The sequence below is a fragment of the Hyperolius riggenbachi genome, chromosome 5 (assembly GCF_040937935.1).
Source record: "Hyperolius riggenbachi isolate aHypRig1 chromosome 5, aHypRig1.pri, whole genome shotgun sequence".
In the NCBI taxonomy this organism is placed as follows: Eukaryota; Metazoa; Chordata; class Amphibia; order Anura; family Hyperoliidae; genus Hyperolius; species Hyperolius riggenbachi.
The window spans coordinates 402,932,428-402,952,060 of record NC_090650.1 but is presented as its reverse complement, the minus strand read 5'-3'; the positions used below and the strand labels follow the sequence as shown (position 1 = coordinate 402,952,060).

At 45.6% G+C, this 19,633-nt stretch overlaps 1 protein-coding gene across 1 annotated transcript in view; it reads right to left on the bottom strand.

The window, feature by feature from the left end:
* Positions 1-19,633, bottom strand: part of LOC137519451 (fibrocystin-L-like) — a 388,270-nt gene that overhangs the window by 37,052 nt on the left and 331,585 nt on the right. Inside the window, exons 60-63 of the mRNA XM_068238405.1 lie at positions 14,630-14,748; positions 13,356-13,446; positions 7,010-7,158; positions 6,116-6,238 (exon numbers count right to left, since the gene is read on the bottom strand). Coding sequence (XP_068094506.1) covers positions 6,116-6,238; positions 7,010-7,158; positions 13,356-13,446; positions 14,630-14,748 — 482 coding nt within the window. The remainder of the gene's footprint in view (positions 1-6,115; positions 6,239-7,009; positions 7,159-13,355; positions 13,447-14,629; positions 14,749-19,633) is intronic.

Below are 19,633 nucleotides of genomic sequence, written 5' to 3'. Positions count from 1 at the left end.
CCAACTGTACCAGGTTTAAGGCATCTGCTATTAACAGTGTAAGAATGGCAGCAATTTAAATATTCCCCTTGTAAATCAACAGGTGAATTTTGATTGGCTGTTGTAGGCTCCACCCATTTTCCTGAATATTAATCCCACTCACCCAGTGACCAACTGTGCAAAGTTTGAGAACCCTGCCATTAACAGTGTAAGAATGGCTGCAGTTTATATTTTCCCAGTGAAATGTGTTTTTGGCTCCACCCACTTTTTGTAACTTTGACACACAGTCACTCAATGACCAAGTTTGTGAGCTTCCGGGTTCCTGGCATCAAAAATGTGTGAATGGAAGCAGTTTATCTACCAAGGAAATCTAATTGGCTGTTTGTGGCTCTGCCTCCTTAAAGAGACTCCGTAACAAAAATTACATCCTGTTTTTTATCATCCTACAAGTTCCAAAAGCTATTCTAATGTGTTCTGGCTTACTGCAGCACGTTCTACTATCACCATCTCTGTAATAAATCAACTTATCTCTCTCTTGTCAGACTTGTCAGCCTGTGTCTGGAAGGCTGCCAAGTTCTTCAGTGTTGTGGTTCTGTGATGCATCTCCCCCCTCCAGGCCCCTCTCTGCACACCGCCTGTGTATTATTTAGATTAGGGCAGCTTCTCTCTTCTCTCTTATCTTTTACAAGCTGGATAAATCCTCCTCTGAGCTGGCTGGGCTTTCACATACTGAGGAATTACATACAGGCAGAGCTGTCTGCACTCTGCAGGAAGAAACAGCCTGACACTTCAGTGGAAGATAGCTGCAGGGGGAAAGAAACTATCTCTTGAGATTCAAAAGGAAGGGTGTATACAGCCTGCTTGTGTATGAATGTATTTTCTATGTGTGGACATACTGTACATCAACCTACTTCCTGTTTTGGTGGCCATTTTGTTTGTTTATAAACAAACTTTTTAAAACTGTTTTTAACCACTTTTAATGCGGCGAGGAGCGGCAAAATTGTGGCAGAGGGTAATAGGAGATGTCCCCTAACGCACTGGTATGTTTACTTTTGTGCGATTTTAACAATACAGATTCTCTTTAAGTGAATTTGAACCTCAGTCACTTAATGACCGACTGTAGTAAGTTTGAAGCCTCTGCCAATAACAGTGGAAGAATGGCAACAGTTTAAATATCCTCCTTGAAAATCAATAGGTGAATTGTATTGGCTGTTGTAGGCTCCACCAACTATTCTGAATCTTAATCTTCTTTATCCAGCAACCAAGTGTACTAAGTTTGAAAACTGTACCATAACCAGTGTAAGAATGGCTGCAGTTTACATTTTCTCATTGTAAATGTATGGCTGAACATTGATTGGCTGTTTTATGCTCTGCCCACTTTTTCTGGATTTGTAACCTCGGTCACCAAGTGTGGGGACTGTGGCTTGATTACTGTGAGAATGGCAGCCTTTTCCATTTTTTCCATTAACATGAATGGGTGAAATCTGATTTGCTGGTTGTAGCTCCACCCAGGTGTTCCGGTGGGGTTGCAAGACCTCTAGAACATATCATCCCAGGTAGTAAGGGATCTCTATACCAAGTTTTGTTTAAATCGGTAAAGGTGTTTTCGAGTGATCACGGCTCATACACACATACATACACACATACATCCGATTTTATATATATATACTGTATAGATAAAGACTTTTCATTGTGTCCTGTGCAAGAGTTTGGATCTGCTTTAACCACTTTGTCCTCCTTGACGTAGTTCTACGTCAAGGAGGACATGTGCGCTCCCGCCACCGATCGCTCGCGCGCTCCCGGCCACGGATCGTTAGCCCAGGAATCAAAAAGTAAAACTACATCTAAAAGTAAAAAAAAAATTTAAATACACATATATTTCCCCAAATCAAATACTATTTACATCCCACCCTTCCAAAAATACCCACATAAAATGTTTAATAATAATGAAAAAAAAAACCATTGCAATTAAAAAAAAAACCACATAAATATTTACCAAAGGGTCTAAACTTTTTAAATATCCATGTAAAGATGAAATATTTCTTTTTTTTTTTTTTATAAGCTTGTAAATAGTGATGGATGCAAAACGGAAAAAAATGCTCTTTTATTTCCAAATAAAATATTGTCGCTATACATTGTGATAGGGATATAATTTAAATGGTGAAATAACCGGGACATATGGGCAAATACAATACGTGGGTTTTAATTGTGGAGGCATGTATTATTTTAAAACTATAATGGCCGAAAACTGAGAAATAATGAATTTTTTTAGTTTTTTTTCTTATTCTTACTGTTAAAATGCATTTACAGTAAGGTAGCGCTCAGCAAAATGTACCACCCAAAGAAAGCCTAATTGGCAGCGGAAAAAAACAAGATATAGATCAGTTCATTGTGATAAGTAGTGATAAAGTTATAGGCTAATGAATGGGAGGTGAACATTGCTCTGATGCATAAAGTGAAAATGACCGAGGGCTTAAGTGGCTACTAATATTTCCTTAGGTGACCACCCACACCTAGATACAATAACTAATCAATTGGAAATATCCAAATAATTCAATAATCAAATCCAACACACACAATCAACACAATCAACTGCGCCTGCGCAGTCCGCTCCGGCCCACGTGGCGATGATTGACAGCCCCGCGCAGTACAGAGCGGCCTCCATCGCCGGGGACCTGCAGAACTGCGGCGAGGGACATCCTGGGAGCTTGGAGCTGGAGGGAGCCCCTGGTAAGTACCATTTATTTTACCATTTTTCCCCGACGACTCCTTTAAGTCCATCAATTTCCGTTTAGGTGTTGTAAGATAAAATATAACAGCACCAGACCGTTTCGAACCCCACAAAGTAGAATCAAAAGAAAGGCATCCAGAAAACTCAGTACACAGCAGTATCACGGATAAAATGAGATTGTTCCCCCCAAATAGTCATTAAAGCAGCAGGGACAGCCATACTATCCCAGGAAAACACACACACACACACACACACACACACACACACACACACACACACACTAACTAAATATATATATATATATATATATATATATATATATATATATATATATATTGTTCTACTTACATTACATATGTATTGTACTGTCCACGTTTTGATTTCAGTGAATTTTATACAGCAAATAAAGAGAAAAGTGTTCCAGGCATTTTCCATCTTTACTGCTTCTGCCTTACTGCATTGTAAACACATGTGAGCACAGCATAGATCATATTTCAGCAGCTTCTGCAGAGGGGTGAGGTGTATTTCCCTTCTCAGCCTCGTGTCACACTGAACCTTGCTCAGCCAATTAGTAAGGAAGAGGAATGCGGGAGGGGAGATAACAAGCTTCCCTCTCCCCGGCAATGTACCAAAATAGAGCCAGGCTGACTGAGATAAGATTCATTACAGCAGAAACATTTATGATTATGTTGGAATGCTTGCAAGGCAGACTGCATGTAGTCTATATAATAAACACTAGTGGTGCTCGTAATGGGTCAATTAGGATGACGCAAAATTTCACCTAATTTTTGGCAAATACGCATTGCATAATTGCGATTACACTACATACAGCATACTATGTTTGTTGAATCGTAATTATGCCTATTACACAATTACACCCAATTCACGTCTAATACTTAAAATATTTGCATCTATTCGCTAGTGTACTGTGCATGCGCAGTTATTAGTTATATATTCAATGCAAAAAATGAGTTTGTATGCTAAAAAAAAATTGTGTTCATCAGCCAGTACACTGCACATGGGCGGCTGATATTTAAATATTTAATGCGAAAAATGCGTTTCCCTGCGTAAAAAACAATTTTAGGCCAAAATTACATGTAAATTACGCTAACATATGTAATTACGGTTAGCAATTACATTTACACCCGTAATCCACAAATTTCACATTTCGATCACGATGCGTAATTGCAAATTACGATGCATAATTACGCATAGGCATAATTTCTGCACACCACTAATAACCAAAGTCGGTAAATGGAATTTGATTTGGTAGATGACAATACCACTTTAAACTCTTGGTTTATTTTCCTATGCTTTCATCACTGGAACAACTATTCAGCTGCCACGCCCTAAACCCACCCAATCTGCCACCATTTTGCCTTGCTGAGGGTCATATGTGTGTTCTAATGGGTTTCAGCATCATAATGGGGGAGGAGGGGTTATAACAGGAAGAAGGGCCGATACGAGTTACAAAATACAGGAGAATATCCCAACTGGTAGCACTATAAAGGTGGAGGGATAAAAAGGTGAAAACTTTATAAAGGGGAATGATATAATGGGAGCACACAATAACTGACATAAAAGGGCATTATAATGGGAGGAGCACCAACCTGAATGCCAATAATGGAGGAACTGCAAAGATTAGTAAAACATGGGAAGCATATCTTACCCACCTGGGGTTTATATTCAAGCCAAGCAAAGTTAGATTACATTTTGCTTGGTATTGTGGGATTAGTTTGCATGAAGTGGTTGCATTAAAGAGAGATTTAAAGAGGGACTGTAGTGAAAATAACATAATCAATAAAATTGCTTATTTTTTACAATATTTATTTATAGATTAGTTAGTCAGTGTTTGTAAAATCTTTCCTCTTCCTGATTTATATTCAGGTGATCTGTGTGGAATGTCCGTTACTGAGAGTTCTATGCACAGAGGAAGATACTTGCTTGCAAAAGCCGTTATTTCCCACAATGCATCGAGGTTCACAGACAGCAAACTGTCAGGACCAAGGTCATGACATCCCACTGTGGGAGGGGTTTTAGCACACTATCAGCCATACAGATACCCCTGATGTTCTATTTGAGAAAAGGTAAAGATCTCTCATGGGAAAGGGGGTCTTCCTCTTTAAAGGATATAGCAAGAAGCATGAGCTGAATTCTTTGTTTGACAGTTGGCCAGTGGACAGAATGACAGTGGGGAGCAGCATTAGAGGAGCCAGAAATAAGGTGGATGAGTTAGACCTTAGGAGATCCAGAGATTAGGATGCATTGGAGTCAGTTATGGGTAGGAGTGTGTTGCAGTAATTTACACAGGAAATGAGTGTTTACACCAGCACTGCAGTTGTGTTCTATGCAGGAAAAGAATGAATGTCAAAGATTTTTGGGTGGATTGAGACAAGAGGTGGTTAATGCACTAACATGAGGCTTGAGAGAGCACATTCAGGAGCAGAGACGTATCAAGGGAAACCAGTGCCTTTGGCAAACATCGAAATTGGTCATGGGTGGGCGCATCTCCAAATATATTAAGGTGTGGTTTCGGTTGAACTGGTTATGTCCAAGTTGAAGTGAAGCATGGCCTATAAGAATGGAGGTCAGCCTATATATATCCCCAAATAACAAGCAGCTTATCCTCCCAAATGATGTAACCAGGCATCTGAATGTCTCCCTGGAAAAAAACTGAAATATGTATGGAGAAGACTAAGGATGCTATGGAGTAATACGAGGCACCTATGGCACATGCCATACCTGCACCCCTGTAGATACGCCTCTGCTTAGGAGTCCTCGTAGGCAGCGAATATAAGGAGCCAGGATTACTGGTGCGTTTTTGATAAAGACTATTATTTCTGGGAGGACACTAAATTAAGTGACATGAAATGTTAAAGCAGGGAGATCAGAAGCAGAAAGGTAGATCGGTTATCATCAGCATAAAGATCATATTGGAAACCAAATGAATTGATGTGTTTCTAGACTCTAGATATAGATGAAGAAAAAAGAGGGACCAAGGACTAATCCTTCCGGAACTTCAGCTGGGAATGGGTAAGATGAGGAGAGGGCGTGGGAGTCAAAAACACCTTTTCATTGTGGAGGCATATACTGTAAATACAATCCCAGAGATATCACATGGGAAGTAACACTGAGAACCTGTCTTTGCTTCTGCCCAGCAGACATTATAGTTTTCTAAAGCTGCTGAAATTGGGTTGTGCACGATGCATACACCATTTTGACTGCCAATCAGAAGTTTGAAGCGGACACATTATAGACAACACAGCTAACGGAGGGTGCAGTTTATTCAATTAATGCAGGATAAGGTCTTATAATCTGACACATGACGCATTAAGTTTTCTAAGCCCAAAATCCATCTGCAATGGAAAACTGAAATTGGTAGGAAGTAGTGACTGGCTTTCTTACCGATATTTGAACAGTCTTATTGGAGATTCCATGAGAGGCTGCTGTAGGAGTGTAGACAATAGGAAGTATACCCATCCCATTTTCTGCCAGGATCACGTCAGATATCTGTATTGAGTAGGGGGTCTACAAAGCAGAACATAAATAAAGAGAAAAGACCTGGTTATTCCTAAACAAGACTGTGGAAATGAGAACAGATTTCTGAAAAACACCCTCACAAATCCTACCCTGATCATAAATGGTTCCTCGTTTTTTGGATCAGGTTGTTTTGCCAGCCGGTGTCTCATAGGTGCCTGTGTTAAATTTTGCCAATCCGGGAGCCCGGCCAGTAATTTGGGCACCAGGGGGGTTAGGCATTAGGTGAAGGGATTAAGGTTAGGCACATAAACGAGAGGGTTAAGGTTAGGATAGGTGTCAGGAAGGCCGATATTTTACTATTATTGGCTTATCCTGGCACCCACTGTTACCTCCCTTTGTTACCCAAGTAGGCTCCATAGTCTTCCAGCATTTATATGGGAGACCAACTCCAGTGCCATCATCAATAAAGCCTAGCAGAGGATGTACCGCCTAAGGCACAGGGTAAAGAACGTCTGGGGAGGCACCCAAAAAATAATAGTATTATGAGGTTAAATGCATTATAATAAAAGGAGGTCTTTAACCTCCAATGAAGGCTCATATTGGTGGAAAAAAGGAGTCTTTATTCAAAAGAAAAACGGTTATACTGTAGACAACGTATTAACTACAAGCCATGTGGTGCGAAGGCACCTTGGTAAAGTGTTTTAAATGTGAGCACCCCCCACTTAAGGACCCTCTGCATGTATCTTCTCCAAAGTTCTCTAGAAATGTATTCATCGGGCCCATAAATCATCCACACAGAAAGTTCCCTCTGTCACTTACCTGGATATAGATGCCGTAATCCCAGCACCGCCATACTGTAAATTGCCTCACCCGGGAGCAGACTGGCAGGTAATCTCCATTCATGTAAACTCCATTTAATCCACCATGGGCTTCATTGTTGTACCACTGGGGATTGGGATTGTAGAAACCTGCAACACCAACAGTCCACAGATGAGACAGTGAAGAGGATGAAAATTGTAGGACTTCATATTCTGTCAGATCTTTCATTATCTGGATCCTTCTTGATCTTGAAATCCCACCAATGACACTCTTACCATGGACTAAATCAAACTTGCTGGGTAGAATTGTATGATCATGTATCTAATGCTTGAAATAAATGGGCCGATTCTGGCGCTCGATTCTCCCGTTTGATATTTCCGCACTGGATTCTCTTATCTTCCGCTCGTTTTTTCTTCTATCAAGAATCGAGAGGCGAAATGATCAAGCGGGAGATCGGACATGTCGTAAATTATCTATTGAGCCATCTAAATGGCTCAAAAACAAACCGTGTATTCCCAGCGTTATACTCTCTTTGCACGTATAACTGTATGCTGCCTCTCTGTGTGTCACCCTTTGTTTACATTGTATGTATCCCTATTTATGGTCCAGTGCTGTGTAACATGTCGGCGCTTTATAAATACAATAAATAATAATAGTAAAATTGGCAAAACAACACCCTCTGCCAATATCAATAATCATTTTGCATAAACAGCATATAACTACTACAGTATTTGTATTCCTGCCTACAAATATAGTGCAGAAAAAGAAGTGATGGAACCTCCTTTTTTGAAGTGCGTCATCTGCAATTGCTTCAGTCACTCCTAATGTACTCACAAGTATAATTCAAATATTTGGGGAATTTTTGGTATGCAAATTTTCCCGTGCATATCAATGAAGTTAATTGAACTAGTTAGCCACTAAGGGGTTTTTTCCCCTTAAAGTGAACCTGAGATGGTTCACTGGCCCCTATTTATACTTACCTGGGGCTTCTTTCAGCCCCATTGCCACCCTCGCCGTATTTTTCGGCCCCGCCATTCTGCAGCTGTCCAGTAATCCGGGCAGTCGAGGGCTTCTGTGTTTAGCTCAGTGCCACATGCGCACCCCTCATAAGCGCTCCTGTGGCCTGGTCATGCGCAGAGCACTCCTGGCGACGGGAGTGTGGCAGGGGCCTGCATGTGGCCCCACCACGCATGCACGTAAGACCACAACTGGCAGTGACTGACTGGATTACCAGGAGTTGTAACACCAGAATGGAGGGGCTGAAGAGGATGGCGATAGAGGCCATAGTGCTCATGGGGTTGGAGGACTCCCCAGGTAAGTATAAATAAGGGGTAGTATCAGGTACACTTTTAGGTCTAGAGCAATTTTCACCTTTCAGCACTCCTCCCTTTTATTCACCAATAACTTTATCACTACTTATTACAACAAAATGATCTATATATTCATACATACATTTTGAGAATTATTTTATTCTAAATGCATTTTAATCAGAATAATAAGAAAAAATCGGAAAAAATATTATTTCTGTGATGAAACGCGGAAAAGCCGCTGCCTCTCAAGGTGAGGCGGCTGTTTCCGCGTCCAGCAGGGCGTCACAACGCGGAAAAAACGCCGCATGCCGCATAGGCAGAGCGGCGGAATCCGCATTGGTAACGGCGGAATCCGCATTGGTAACGGCGGAATCTGCATTAGAGGCGGCTTCCGCACTCAGCTCACTGGATACATTGCAAAACAGTACTGGTGTGGCTGGGACTGATAGTCCACCTAGATTCAGAGTGACACGCGCGCGCACACAGAGGCAGAGCTTAAATAATAGCCAGAGGGGAGTCAGCTGACCAGGCGGTCAGCTGACATTTTCCACTACTCTCATTGGTCCAGCAATTAGGGAGGTCCTGGAGAGGTCCTTGTATATATATACTGCTGGCTGTTCACTTGCTCTTTGTCTGGCATTGCAAACACATACGTGGGAGCACTCAGACCTGTAGTCAGATCCTTAAGTGTGCCGGGACCAGCTGGAGCTGTAATCCTACACTTAGCTAGATTCTGTTGATAGCTTAAAGTACTAGTTTGATTGTGATTATCTATTATGACTCTTTGTCTGCCTGACTATCCTCCTGAACTCTGATCTTGTACCTTGCCATTCTGATACTCTGTTGCCGAACCCCGGCTCGTCCTTAGACTCTGCTTCTGCCTCCTGATCTTGTACCTCGATATTTCTGATACCCTGTTGCCGAACCCTGCCTGTACCTAGACTCCGCCTCTGCCTTCTGATTCTGTACTTTATCTGTCCGTGTGTTACAACCTGGCTTGTCCGACCTCGAGAACCGACCTTACTATTGGAGGCGGTTCCCGTCCTGTTAGTGACACTACCTCCTGAGTGTCACTTTCAGACTAACCTTCCTACTGTCAGCCTGACTCCCCCCGCCTTGGAGAGTTCAGGTCTTCGGAAGGAAGCCGTGCAGTACTCCTCACTGCACTGAGGCCAGTCCTCTAAGTGTTACTGTTACACCTAACACTACACTCTACTCAGGTGAACAGAGGTTAGCTGGTATATCGGATTATCGGTAATACTGCAGATCACTTATAATCTGGTATACATCTGTATTCCCAGCAGGGCTGTGGAGTCGGAGTCGTGGAGTCGGAGTCGTGGAGTCGGGCAATTTGGGTGCCTGGAGTCGGAGTCGGAGTCGGGAAAAAATGCACCGACTCCGACTCCGACTCCTAATGAATTTGTAACTGTAATTAAAATAGAAAATATGATAAAATGTTCTATTTCTCAGATAATAGTCATTAAATATAATGTATATATACAGTATATATACAGTAATAGCTGTGCTTAGTCCACAAAAATGAAATAAACCAATCAAAATTAGTTACTTGTGCTGCTTCAATAAAGCAGTCCCTGTATTTTTAAGGTCAGATATACATATCTGATTGTGACTGTATATATGATGTGTACACAGGAATCTCTTATATATACTAAATAACATCTATGCTGTAAGAATAAAGCCTGATGTGTAGCCGTGTCACTAATAAGATGGTCAATGAGATGGAAATAATTCTGCATTGATGCTGATTTATGCAAATGTATGCACTCTCTTTGCTCATGAAATCAAATAATTTGATATGTTATTAAAATTTGGTTTGGTAACTACAAATTAAAGGGTAACGGAGACGGATGAAAAGTAAAGTTTTTTTTACATACCTGGGGCTTCCTCCAGCCCCCTTCAGGCTAATCAGTCCCTCACTGTCCTCCACCACCCAGATCTTCTGCTATGAGTCCTGGTAATTCAGCCAGTCAGCGCTGTCCGGCCGCATGCCGCTCCCACAGCCAGGAACATTCTGCACCTGCGCAATAGTGCTGCGCAGGTGTAGTACGCTCCTGGTGGCGGAGTGTGTGCATGCGCACTACGCCTGACTGGCTCAAGTACCTGGACCCATAGCAGAAGATCCAGGTGGTGGAGGAGGACATAGAGGGACTGATTATCCTGAAGGCGGCTGGAGGAAGCCCCAGGTATGTACAAAACTTTAATTTCATCTGTCTCAGGTTTACTTTGTTACACAGTAGTACTATACTCTACATATGCACTCCCCACAGAGCTGCAGGGAATCCACTGAGAATGCTGTGCACATTGAACACAGAGGTGTTGTCTGTCACCCATAAACCTTGTTCAGATTGTGCATGAAGAATGTGTAATAGAGGAAGAATCTCCTCATTCCCCTGCAGAGTACCTGCACATCATTCTTACATGTACCCACACTTACATTGCCTAGGGCCTGATAGATGTTCTTTGTTCCGGTTTGTACCTTTTACAAGTACTCTTACCAAGGACTAGTTTTAGTCTAAAGGGAATAAATATAGTTGTCTACATATCCTTCTCACTTCAGTTGTCTTGTAGCGTTGGCAGTTAAGAGACGAATTTCATGTTACATACTTTTAATCAACAAAATTGTAATATGCAAATTAGAGGAGTCGGAGTCGTGGAGTCGGAGTCGGAGTCGGTGGAATCCTAAACTGAGGAGTCGGAGTCGGAGTCGGAGTCGGTGGATTTTTGGACCGACTCCACAGCCCTGATTCCCAGGGATACTGCAGATCACCGGTAATCAGATCCTCTCTGTGCTTCACCGTTCGTTACAATTTCTCCTTACCTTACCTTAAAACCCACTTCTTTTATTTACCCATTTGTCTTGGTTATTACACCATTAAAATTATGTCCCTAGCACAATGTATGGCGACATTATTTTATTTGGAAATAAAGGTGTATTTTTTCAGTTTTGTGCCCAGCACTGCAAAAATAACAATAATATACCCTTGTGAAAAACATATTAAAAAAGCTGAGTTGCTAGTGTAACCATTTATGTATTTTTTATTTCTTTTTTTTAATATATAAATGCAAATGTTTTATTTTGGCAACTATGGGAGAGTGGGGGAGGTAAAGGGTTAATTTTAATGGTATATGAATTTATTTTTATTTAGTAATGTATTTAGATGTAATTTTACTATTTGGGCACTAGATGTCCCCCGGGCCCAGTGTAATTACTCCTGTGTAAAGTCAACATGGAGTAATGGAGTAGTGTGTGTCCATTTTACTTTCACTTTATCAATGACCATCTCATTGATGCCGGAGCGGTTAGCTCTCTCGCCCTGCAGCACTGGGTCCCTGGTTCAAATCCCAGCCAGGGCACTATCTGCAAAGAGTTTGTATGTTCTCTCCGTGTCTGCGTGGGTTTCCTCCGGGCACCCCGGTTTCCTCCCACATTCCAAAAACATACGGATAAGTTAATTGGCTCCCCTAAAATTGGCCCTAGACTACAGTACTTACACTACATAATATAGACATATGGCAATGGTAGGGATTAGATTGTGAGCTCCTTTGAGGGACAGTTAGTGACAAGACAATATATATATATACACTGTACAGCGCTGCGTAATATGTCGGCGCTATATAAATACTAAATAATAATAATAGTAATAATCACAGGCACTGAGATCGTTGAATGGGAACTGTATTCCCATTCACTGATCTCTGCAGTAATGGGTGGTACGAGAATGCATGCAGGAGCGCATGCGGAAGCAAGCGGTATCAATCACAGTGGCGGTGTCAGGGGTAGACGAATATCTATGTCCCTAGGACTTAAGATGAAGTCCTGTCGGATGTAGATATACTGCATGTTGTGCTAGTAAAAGCAGAGAACACATACTATTGTGTGTGAAAGGTGCTTATACTGTCTTTCCCCCGAATATAAGACACCATTATATATATTTATTTATTTTTGGGGGGGTTGGAGAATATGTGCTAGGGCTTATTTTCAGGGGGGGAGGGGCTTACTCTCAGGAGAGGGGTAGACACTTTTAGTGTATGGGGAGGTGTGTGCGGGGTGTGTGGTCTCTTATCGCACCTCCCTTGTGGCTGCATCCCCCTCCATTCCTTGTAACTGCTCCGGTGACCGGCATAGTATTGAAGCTGTACGCGGCGCCCTTTTACCCTCACGCTGATGCTGTATGCAAGGTCACCTTTGCGCCTGCGCTCCCCTCTTGTCATAATAAATGTGTGCCCGGCTGATGCGTCCCAGGCGCACATTGATAATGACAAGAGTAGAGCGCGGGCGCAGAGCCGACCTAGCGCACAGTGTCAGCATGAGGATGAAAGGGCGCCGCGTACAGCTTCAATACTATGCCGGTCACTGTAGCAGTTACAAGGAATGGAGGGGGACGCCGCCACGAGTGAGGTGCGGTAAGAGACCACACACCTCCCCATACACTAAAAGCATCCCATTTAAGCTAGGGCTTATATTTGGGGAGGGCTTATATTTCAAGCATGATTGAAATATAAGCTAGGGCTTATTTTCTGAGGAGGTTTTATTTTAGCAGAAACATGGTATAAGTATGAGTTATATTGGTGTTAATTTCTCTTCTGTTTGTATTTTGCTTAGGGCAGAGAAACACTGCTGAGGGCTTTTCGATCCGTGTTAGTTTTTAAAAACACATCCCCATTAACTTGCATTACAATCTGTAAATCAATAATATAAAAAAATTGCAATCGTGACAATTTTGCTGCGATTTTAATGCAAGTCAGTGGGAGCATGTTTTTTAAAAATGGAAACAGATCGAAAAGCGATCTGCAGTGCGCCTCTGCCCTTATTGAATAAATGCTTTGTTTTATTACTTAAGGGGTTTATATATTTACACAATAACTATGTAAGTATTTAACAAGTTTGGATATGAGGTCTGCACTTATCCTCGCTAGTTTTACCATTTGCAGACCCTTTACCAGCAGCATTTATATTAGTGTCCCTTATTTGTTTAGTATTTAAGATTTAGCTGAGTATCGAAATGAATCCTCACCTGAACAAGATTCCCCACTAATGTGGTATCCGGCCCAATCGAATCCAGCCACCACGTTATCCCGCAGTACTATGTTACTGCCTTCATTTATCTGAATAAGAAGGTACAAAACAATTTACTCATATTCAATGATATACAAACAAAGGCTCTGCAAGATGCACAACTACAAGTTAACTTTATTTATATTATACATGTTCAAAGGATACCTTAGCGCATATGTCATTTTAAAAACGGGGCTCCTCCGTCCCCCTCTGTTACCGCGTACCGATGCCCCGAACTTACTTCCTGGTCGGGGTGGTCGCAGTTGACTGTGCACACCCTTGATCGCACGCCCACAGCCAGGAGCGCGATTAAGGACGCGCATCCGCCGGGCAGTACCTGCGCAGTCAGCCGCGTGCACACATGAAAGCACATGTGAACTAGAGATCACTTCTAATTAGCTATGATAGCCCACTTGACCTTAGTTTAAAGGTCACACAAGGCATTATGGGAAATGCAGCCAAAAGATTGCCATTTTCACTGGACACAAACGCGCAATTTACAATGCAAATGCTTGTTTGCAAACACACTGGTGTGGGCTAACCACCTAGTCTCTACCTAACCTTTACCCTAGTCTCTACTGTAGTCAGCACTAGTCTCGGCCTTAGTAAAGCAGCTCCATGGTGTTTCTAGCAGCTGCAGTTCTGTTTTAGCAATGGTTCAAAGTGGATAAAAATCATAATTAGAATGGTATTTTAAAAAATTGCAGTAACTTGTGGATACTTTTATTTTACACAGACTTCTCTTTTACAGTAAAACAGAATCTATAGAAAATCTCTATAGGCTGTCAGGGCCTAGAGGCCAAAGGTCCCCAGATCCTGTAGGGCCACCCCCAGGTGTCTCCCCCCCCCATCTTATCTGTTGCTCCCGGGACCTCTACAGAGTTTTTGGCAGAGTAGCGTCTCACCTGTGCTGGCGGGCAGGTGGGTCACCACACTACCAAAGACTCTGCAGGGGCCCGGGGAGCACAGTTAAGTTGAAAGGTGAATGGGAGGGAGGGTCAGCAGCCGGCTCAGAGGCCCAGGAGGGAAATTTGGCTGAAACAAAGGGCCCCTAATGCCACTTTTTTTAGGGGGGGGGGGGGGGCCTGGGTTATTTTTGCCCTGGGGCCCCATTGTTACTAGATCCGGCCCTGCAGGCTGTATATCTATTCCCAAGCTATCCAATCTGAGCCACATTACGCATTTAAAAACAATGCTGCAAACATGAAGTGAAATATGAAGCACAACACCAACCTGTATCCCAGCATGCCACAGGGAATCAGTTGGCTGCAAGCCTTGGTATGTACGGGGCCAGGCAGCGAGGGCCACCAGATTCCTTCTTACATTCACACTGTCTCCTGTCACTCGTATTCCTAAGAGGAGGTAAAGGAAGAAAAGCTCACAAAAATAGTGGTGTAACTACAATCATCACCCCCCCCCCCCCCCCCCAGCAAAACTTTGATGGGGCCCCCCAATGTTCACACCCCTTCCCTTGCCTCCCTTTGGTGCCCTGGGGGGAGGGGGGGATCTAGAGGCTGCACAAGAGACCAAAACTAGAAAATAATCAGGCTACACAGGGACTAGAGAAGAGGCAGGCTGCACATAGACTAGAAGAGAGGCAGGCTGCATAGGTACTAGAAGAGAGGCAGGCTGCACAGGGACTAGAAGAGAGGCAGGCTGCACAGAGACTAGAAGAGAGGCAGGCTGCACAGGGACTAGAAGAGAGGCAGGCTGCACAGAGACTAGAAGAGAGGCAGGCTGTACAGGGACTAGAAGGGAGGCAGGCTGCACAGAGACTAGAAGAGAGGCAGGCTGCACAGGGACTAGAAGAGAGGCAGGCTGCACAGGGACTAGAAGAGAGGCAGGCTGCACAGGGACTAGAAGAGAAGCAGGCTGCACAGGTACTAGAAGAGAGGCAGGCTGCACAGGGACTAGAAGAGAAGCAGGCTGCACAGGTACTAGAAGAGAGGCAGGCTGCACAGGGACTAGAAGAGAGGCAGGCTGCACAGGGACTAGAAGAGAGGCAGGCTGCACAGGTACTAGAAGAGGGGCAGGCTGCACAGGTACTAGAAGAGAAGCAGGCTGCACAGGTACTAGAAGAGAGGCAGGCTGCACAGGGTCTAGAAGAGAGGCAGGCTGCACAGGGACTAGAAGAGAGGCAGGCTGCACAGGGACTAGAAGAGAAGCAGGCTGCACAGGTACTAGAAGAGAGGCAGGCTGCACAGGTACTAGAAGAGAGGCAGGCTGCACAGGGACTAGAAGAGAGGCAGGCTGCACAGGTACTAGAAGAGAGGCAGGCTGCACAGGGACTAGAAGAGAGGCAGGCTGCACAGAGACTAGAAGAGAGGCAGGCTGCACAGGGACTAGAAGAGAGGCAGGCTGCACAGGGACTAGAAGAGAGGCAGGCTGCACAGGTACTAGAAGAGAGGCAGGCTGCACAGGGACTAGAAGAGAGGCAGGCTGCACAGGGACTAGAAGAGAGGCAGGCTGCACAGGTACTAGAAGAGAGGCAGGCTGCACAGGGACTAGAAGAGAGGCAGGCTGCACAGGGACTAGAAGAGAGGCAGGCTGCACAGAGACTAGAAGAGAGGCAGGCTGCACAGGGACTAGAAGAGAGGCAGGCTGCACAGGGACTAGAAGAGAGGCAGGCTGCACAGGGACTAGAAGAGAGGCAGGCTGCACAGAGACTAGAAGAGAGGCAGGCTGCACAGGTACTAGAAGAGAGGCAGGCTGCACAGAGACTAGAAGAGAGGCAGGCTGCACAGAGACTAGAAGAGAGGCAGGCTGCACAGGGTCTAGAAGAGAGGCAGGCTGCACAGGTACTAGAAGAGAGGCAGGCTGCACAGGGACTAGAAGAGAGGCAGGCTGCACAGAGACTAGAAGAGAGGCAGGCTGCACAGGGACTAGAAGAGAGGCAGGCTGCACAGGGACTAGAAGAGAGGCAGGCTGCACAGGGACTAGAAGAGAAGCAGGCTGCACAGGTACTAGAAGAGAGGCAGGCTGCACAGGGACTAGAAGAGAGGCAGGCTGCACAGGGACTAGAAGAGAGGCAGGCTGCACAGGGACTAGAAGAGAAGCAGGCTGCACAGGTACTAGAAGAGAGGCAGGCTGCACAGGGATTAGAAGAGAGGCAGGCTGCACAGGGACTAGAAGAGAGGCAGGCTGCACAGGGACTAGAAGAGAGGCAGGCTGCACAGGTACTAGAAGAGAGGCAGGCTGCACAGGTACTAGAAGAGAGGCAGGCTGCACAGGTACTAGAAGAGGGGCAGGCTGCACAGGTACTAGAAGAGAGGCAGGCTGCACAGGTACTAGAAGAGGGGCAGGCTGCACAGGTACTAGAAGAGAAGCAGGCTGCACAGGTACTAGAAGAGAGGCAGGCTGCACAGGGACTAGAAGAGATGCAGGCTGCACAGGTACTAGAAGAGAAGCAGGCTGCACAGGTACTAGAAGAGAAGCAGGCTGCACAGGGACTAGAAGAGAAGCAGGCTGCACAGGTACTAGAAGAGAGGCAGGCTGCACAGGGACTAGAAGAGAGGCAGGCTGCACAGGGACTAGAAGAGAGGCAGGCTGCACAGGGACTAGAAGAGAGGCAGGCTGCACAGGGACTAGAAGAGAGGCAGGCTGCACAGGTACTAGAAGAGAGGCAGGCTGCACAGGTACTAGAAGAGAAGCAGGCTACACAGGTACTAGAAGAGAGGCAGGCTGCACAGGGAGTAGAAGAGAGGCAGGCTGCACAGAGACTAGAAGAGAGGCAGGCTGCACAGGGACTAGAAGAGAGGCAGGCCACACAGGGACTAGAAGATAAACAGGCTGCACAGAAACTAGAAGAGAAGCAGGCTGCACAGGGACCAGAAGAGAGGCAGGCTGCACAGAGACTAGAAGATAAACAGGCTGCACAGAGACTAGAAGAGAAGCAGGCTACACAGGTACTAGAAGAGAGGCAGGCTGCACAGAGACTAGAAGAGAGGCAGGCTGCACAGAGACTAGAAGAGAGGCAGGCTGCACAGGGACTAGAAGATAAACAGGCTGCACAGAAACTAGAAGAGAAGCAGGCTGCACAGGGACCAGAAGAGAGGCAGGCTGCACAGGGACTAGAAGAGAGGCAGGCTGCACAGAGACTAGAAGATAAACAGGCTGCACAGAGACTAGAAGAGAGGCAGGCTGCACATGGACCAAAAGAGAGGCAGGCTGCACAGGGACCAGAGGAGAGGCAGGCTGCACAGAGACTAGAAGATAAACAGGCTGCACAGAAACTAGAAGAGAAGCAGGCTGCACAGAGACTAGAAGGGAGGCAGGCTGCACAGGGACCAGAAGAGAGGCAGGCTGCACAGAGACTAGAAGGGAGGCAGGCTGCACAGGGACCAGAAGAGAGGCAGGCTGCACAGAGACTAGAAGATAAACAGGCTGCACAGAGACTAGAAGAGAGGCAGGCTGCACATGGACCAAAAGAGAGGCAGGCTGCACAGGGACCAGAGGAGAGGCAGGCTGCACAGAGACTAGAAGATAAACAGGCTGCGCAAAGAGTAGAAGAGATGCAGGCTGCACAGGGACTAGAAGAGAGGCAGGCTGCACAGGGACCAGAAGAGAGGCAGGCTGCACAGGGACTAGAAGAGAAGCAGGCTGCACAGGGTCTAGAAGAGAGGAATGCTGCACAGGGTTGAGAAGAGAGGCAGGCTGCATAGGGACTAGAAGAGAGGCAGGCTGTGCAAGGACTAGAAGAGAGGCAGGCTGCACAGGGACCAGAAGAGAGGCAGGCTGCACAGGAACTAGAAGACTAGAGAGAGAGAAGCAGGCTGCACAGAGACTAGAAGAGAGGCAGGCTGCACAGGGACTAGAAGAGAGGCAGGCTGCACAGAGACTAGAAGATAAACAGGCTGCACAGAGACTAGAAGAGAGGCAGGCTGCACATGGACCAAAAGAGAGGCAGGCTGCACAGGGACCAGAGGAGAGGCAGGCTGCACAGAGACTAGAAGATAAACAGGCTGCGCAGAGAGTAGAAGAGATGCAGGCTGCACAGGGACTAGAAGAGAGGCAGGCTGCACAGGGACCAGAAGAGAGGCAGGCTGCACAGGGACTAGAAGAGAGGCAGGCTGCACAGGGACTAGAAGAGAGGCAGGCTGCACAGGGACCAGAAGAGAGGCAGGCTGCACAGGGACTAGAAGAGAAGCAGGCTGCACAGGGTCTAGAAGAGAGGAATGCTGCACAGGGTTGAGAAGAGAGGCAGGCTGCATAGGGACTAGAAGAGAGGCAGGCTGTGCAAGGACTAGAAGAGAGGCAGGCTGCACAGGGACCAGAAGAGAGGCAGGCTGCACAGGAACTAGAAGAGAGGCAGGCTGCACAGGGACCAGAAGAGAGGCAGGCTGCACAGGGACTAGAAGAGAAGCAGGCTGCACAGGGTCTAGAAGAGAGGAATGCTGCACAGGGTCGAGAAGAGAGGCAGGCTGCATAGGGACTAGAAGAGAAGCAGGCTGTGCAAGGACTAGAAGAATGCACAGGGTCTAGAAGAAAGGAAAGCTGCCTAGAGACTAGAAGAGAAGCAGGCTGCCCAGAGACAAGAAAAGAGACAGGCTGCACAGAGAGCAGAAGAGAGACAGACTGTATAGGGACTAGAAGAGAGGCAAGCTGCACAGAACACATTGCAGGATCTAAAAGGCAGGAACTAGAAAAGAGATAAGCTGCACAGGAACTAGAAGAGAGGCAGGCTGCACAAAATACAGGAACGTAAAGAGAGACAGGCTATACAGAAGACAGTCACTAGAAGAGAGGCAGGCTGCACAGCACAGAAGACAGGAACTAGAATAGAGGCAGCCTGCACAGAACAGAAGACAGGAACTAGAAGAGAGGCAAGCTGCACAAGGGGCAGGAGCTAGAGGAGAGGCAGGATGCTTAGAGGACAGGAGCTAGAAGAGAGGCAGGCTGCACAGAGGACAGGACCTAGAAGAGACACAGGATCTAGAAGAGAGGCAGGCTGCACCAAAGACAGTAACCAGGATACACCAAAGGGATCAACTACCAAAGGAGACACAAAATGCACAGGAGACAGGAACTTGTGGAGCAGCAGGCTACGCAGGAGACACAAGAGCTAGAGGAGATGCAAGCTGCACAGGATACAGGACTAGCTGGTTGATTGTCCTTTTTAGCCATCACAGCATGAGATGCTATCCATGGTGCTGAATGTGTTCAGATCCATGAAAACTGTCATGCCTCATGGAGAGCTTACTCGTAGGGGTGACTGTTTATGGTACAATCCAGTGCACT